The 3816-nt window shown below is 32.3% G+C and overlaps 1 protein-coding gene across 1 annotated transcript; it reads left to right on the top strand.

Annotated features, from left to right (window-relative positions):
* The first annotated feature begins 380 nt into the window (after window positions 1–380).
* On the top strand, window positions 381–3349 carry LOC130439437 (transmembrane protein 273-like). Its single transcript, XM_056772057.1, has 5 exons — window positions 381–503; window positions 1817–1870; window positions 1966–2082; window positions 2510–2537; window positions 3100–3349. The coding sequence occupies exons 1-5, from the start codon at window positions 455–457 to the stop codon at window positions 3119–3121; spliced, it is 270 nt and encodes an 89-aa protein (XP_056628035.1). The 5' UTR covers window positions 381–454; the 3' UTR covers window positions 3122–3349.
* Window positions 3350–3816: the final 467 nt, after the last annotated feature.

The raw sequence follows: 3816 nt of genomic DNA, 5'->3' as shown, positions 1-3816 counted from the left end.
TTTCATATGCTTTGCAGCGGGACTTGGTATGGTGGCTTGTTCTAAGCTCAAAGGTGAAAGTAACAGACAACAACATATAGTGTAAAATTTGGGTAGCAATACTATCTGATTGATACTATCTAATAAACTAAAATACTATCTGACTATCTGAAATTAACTAATATAGGGCATAAGGAGTGGTGCTCTGCATATCTTAAACAAAGTTTAAAATCAGAATTATGGATTTCATTGTCCGTTTATAGTGGTAGTAAATCCACAGACTAATGCGTTTTATTGAATTTTTGTATTTTCACTTAACGGAAAGAGCATTAAAGAGCTGCAGGCGTATCTACTTGATCTTATCTAGAAACCATTTTAGTGTGCATACAGGAAATGAAATCTCTGAAGTAGCACACCAGCACATTAATGTGAAAGAACAATTGTTAAAGATAGACATGCATGAAAAGACTTAGAAATGTTTGACCATGCAAGGTACTGCTCGGCCATCTTAATCTTCACCATTGGTAAGCATTTACTGTTCCATTTCTAAAGCTTAAAATCCTCTTGAATTCTCTTATTTCAAAATATAAGTTATTGCCTTTTTTATTTATTGTAAATCCATGACATCTATAGCACACATTATATTATACTATATTATATTATGAAAAGAGAAGAACAGGACTGTCTGTTTTATTACAAGATGTTTTATAACCCTAACTTTCTAAAGTGTTTTTTATAACAGAAGAAATTTTACCTAATAAATGGTAAATGGTAAAGAAATTGATAAAACGCAACATTTCCTTGAAACGCTGAAGATAAATAATATCAAGGAGTAATGCGTGATAGAATTTCAGAGTTCTATGATTTTTATGATTTTCATTCACTGCAATGTTGCTGTTCGTGGGCCATTTTAGAATTAGCGAGGTGTATATTTTACATGATGTCTTAATGTAGAGAAAAATGAATGTAGAGATATAATCTCACTTCCTCTGTGCTGGTCTTGACTATAACTGTTTCCTGGATGCTCACACGTGCTTGGTTACCTAAATATATAATTGTGAAGCTGAAAATTAGACATGCTTTAAAATGGTCCACACATGTAAAAAAACTGCACATATTTCAAGCTAACGTATTTTAAAAATTATGATTTGTAAATGCTATGATAGGACAATGCTACTAATATGTTCACCCATGAACAAATCTTTTTATATTCAGTAAAATATACTAATATTACTTTATAAAAGTAAAATAACAACTTTGCTGTTGTTTTGCAGCAGGTTTGCCAGTAACTGTACATTTAATTTACAATTTGGTTTTAACTTAAACTTACCTATTTCTTAAATTTTATTTTATAAAACAAGACTAAATATCTCAGGTATTGTAGTTTAAGAAGTTTCAAATATTTTTACTAAGAAACAAGACAAAAATCCTTGAGAAGATTGTCATTGATTGCAGTGTTGCTGTGCTAATTCCAGTCTCTTTTTGAATCTCAAAAGTCAAAGTATTTTAATTAAGTAAAGTTTAACTCAAATTGAGAACAGTACAGATAGGAAAGTAATTAAGTCTACAGTAAGTTACTGGCAAACCTACTGCAACACTACAGCAAAGTTTTACAGTGTAGGTCATATTGTACTTTGAAGGTCAACACACTCAAAGCTTAGCAACTTAGCATCTCATCAAACATATAGACATTCTGTTCCCTCTTTATAATGTAATATAATAAAATATAACGTAAAAAACACAAACATAATGCTCTCAATAAAAATGTTAACATTTTATAGTAAACTGAAAATAAAGTAAATTGACCATGTTGAATAAGGACACTTAAATCTTACAGATTGCTTGCTGTTCACACATGTAAAGGGCCAAAACTCCACCAGTGATGAACCAGGTAGGATACTACACAGATATGGAACCTGTGACATATATGAAAATCTATGCAGAACTGATACTGTAGCCCTCCTTATGTTTTTTCTTCCCTCTGAGCCTCAGAAATCAAATATGCTGTGATAGGAGTAGGGATTGGATTTTTCTTCTCCATCTGTTTTCTAGTAATAAAAATATACATCATCAGGAAGCACATGCATGAGAATGATGAACTAGGTAAGAACTGTAGTGCATTAATATAATTAAAACATTAAGCAAAAGAAGGAAAAAAGATAATAAAAAATATATTTGATTAAAGGGCCACAATCCCAGGTGTTTTCTGCAATGTAAAAATAGTCAGAGGTATCCCCAGAATGTGTCTCAAGTTTCAGCTCAAAATACACCACATATCTGTCATTACAAGATGTTGAACATGACCATTTGTGGCTTCAATGGAAAACTCGCCGTTTTTGTGTGTCTCTTTAAATGCTAATGAACTTCTGCTTCCCTTTCCCGTATGCAAAACAGGGTTTCTGCACACACGCTGGCAACACAATTTAGGGTAGATAAACATTTAAAAGTGCATTTTCTGGGATTGCGGCTCTTTAAATAATCATATCCTTTGATGTAATATTAATATATATTAATATTTACATTTTTAAAGCACTATCATCAAGAAGAGCATCTGTACGGTAGGTTGTCTTAATGCAGGGTATAACACTACTCAAATACAGCCATGGAAACATTAAGAGAGCACTCTATTTTTGTCTTTAATCAGTGATATTGTGACAATTTCAGTCTAGTTTGCAAACCTGAAGAATGAAATCAAATAAGAGCAATGTGAAAGATTGGGAAAATGCAGAAGACAAGAAGGGGGAAAAAGGGCTTATTTCATCATATATTCATTTGTGAACTGATCCAATGTTAAACATGAATATGATTTTTTTTCTTTGCAGTATTCAAGATCTGCAAACATTGCATCTGTTTGTCGTTTGGACCAGTTTGTGTTTTTTGCAAAAAAAATTATATATATTTTCATTTGGAATTTGGTAAGAATGTTGTCACTATTTTCACAGAATAAAAACCAAAGATAATTTTAGATAAACACATATGTATAAATAGTACATTCCGAAAATATAAAATAATTTTGGAGTGTTCTTCTTTTTGTTTTCCACTGCTGTATCTTCCAGTTTCACATCTACATAGTTATAAAAATTTTTGACAAAGTGAATATCATAAAATTCTGTTTTATAGGAATGTGGATGTGGACAGGTGAAACGATTGTGATATCCAGAGAACTTACAAATTAACAAAAAGTTAAGCTCTCACGAACTATTAAGAATTTTAACAACTGTTTATTTGTTCATGACCGATTTTATATTCATCTTTAACCAAGAAAGTGGTGGTCAAGTGAAGTATCAAAATATCAAAGCATTTTCTGTTAGTATTTTATGTTATTTAATGATTTTGATACATTATGACTGCAATGGAAATTACATTTCCTCAACGCGTCCTAAGTGAATGTTACACTCTTCTCGAAGAATAATGCAGTTGGAGTTATAATACCACATATCCTTTTACTTCCAACGGTAAAATGAGAGTGAATGGGGGGCAATTTTTTCAAACTCCAAAGAGTGCATCCATCCATCAAAGAACTGCTAGACACGGTTGTGTGGTCTTAACAAGGTCTTCTAAAGCGAATCGATGCATTTTTTTAAAGAGAAATATCCATATTTACAACGTTAGTAACGTTGATGTCTAACATCCACTGCAGCCGAACGAGAGGTTTGTTTTTCACCTAAATGATGGTGACGAAAGCTACCTCCCACAGGATGCGGTGTTTCTTTTGGCTGAAAATGAAAAATGCTGTGTTCGTCACAGGAACCAACACGCCTGCATCATTACACAAGTTCGCCTTGAAAAAAATAACTAAAGATGGAGGACGGATATTATGCGTATTTAGCGTGGAGT

The sequence above is a fragment of the Triplophysa dalaica genome, chromosome 17 (assembly GCF_015846415.1).
Source record: "Triplophysa dalaica isolate WHDGS20190420 chromosome 17, ASM1584641v1, whole genome shotgun sequence".
In the NCBI taxonomy this organism is placed as follows: domain Eukaryota; kingdom Metazoa; phylum Chordata; class Actinopteri; order Cypriniformes; family Nemacheilidae; genus Triplophysa; species Triplophysa dalaica.
This window is presented reverse-complemented; position numbering and strand designations above follow the sequence as displayed.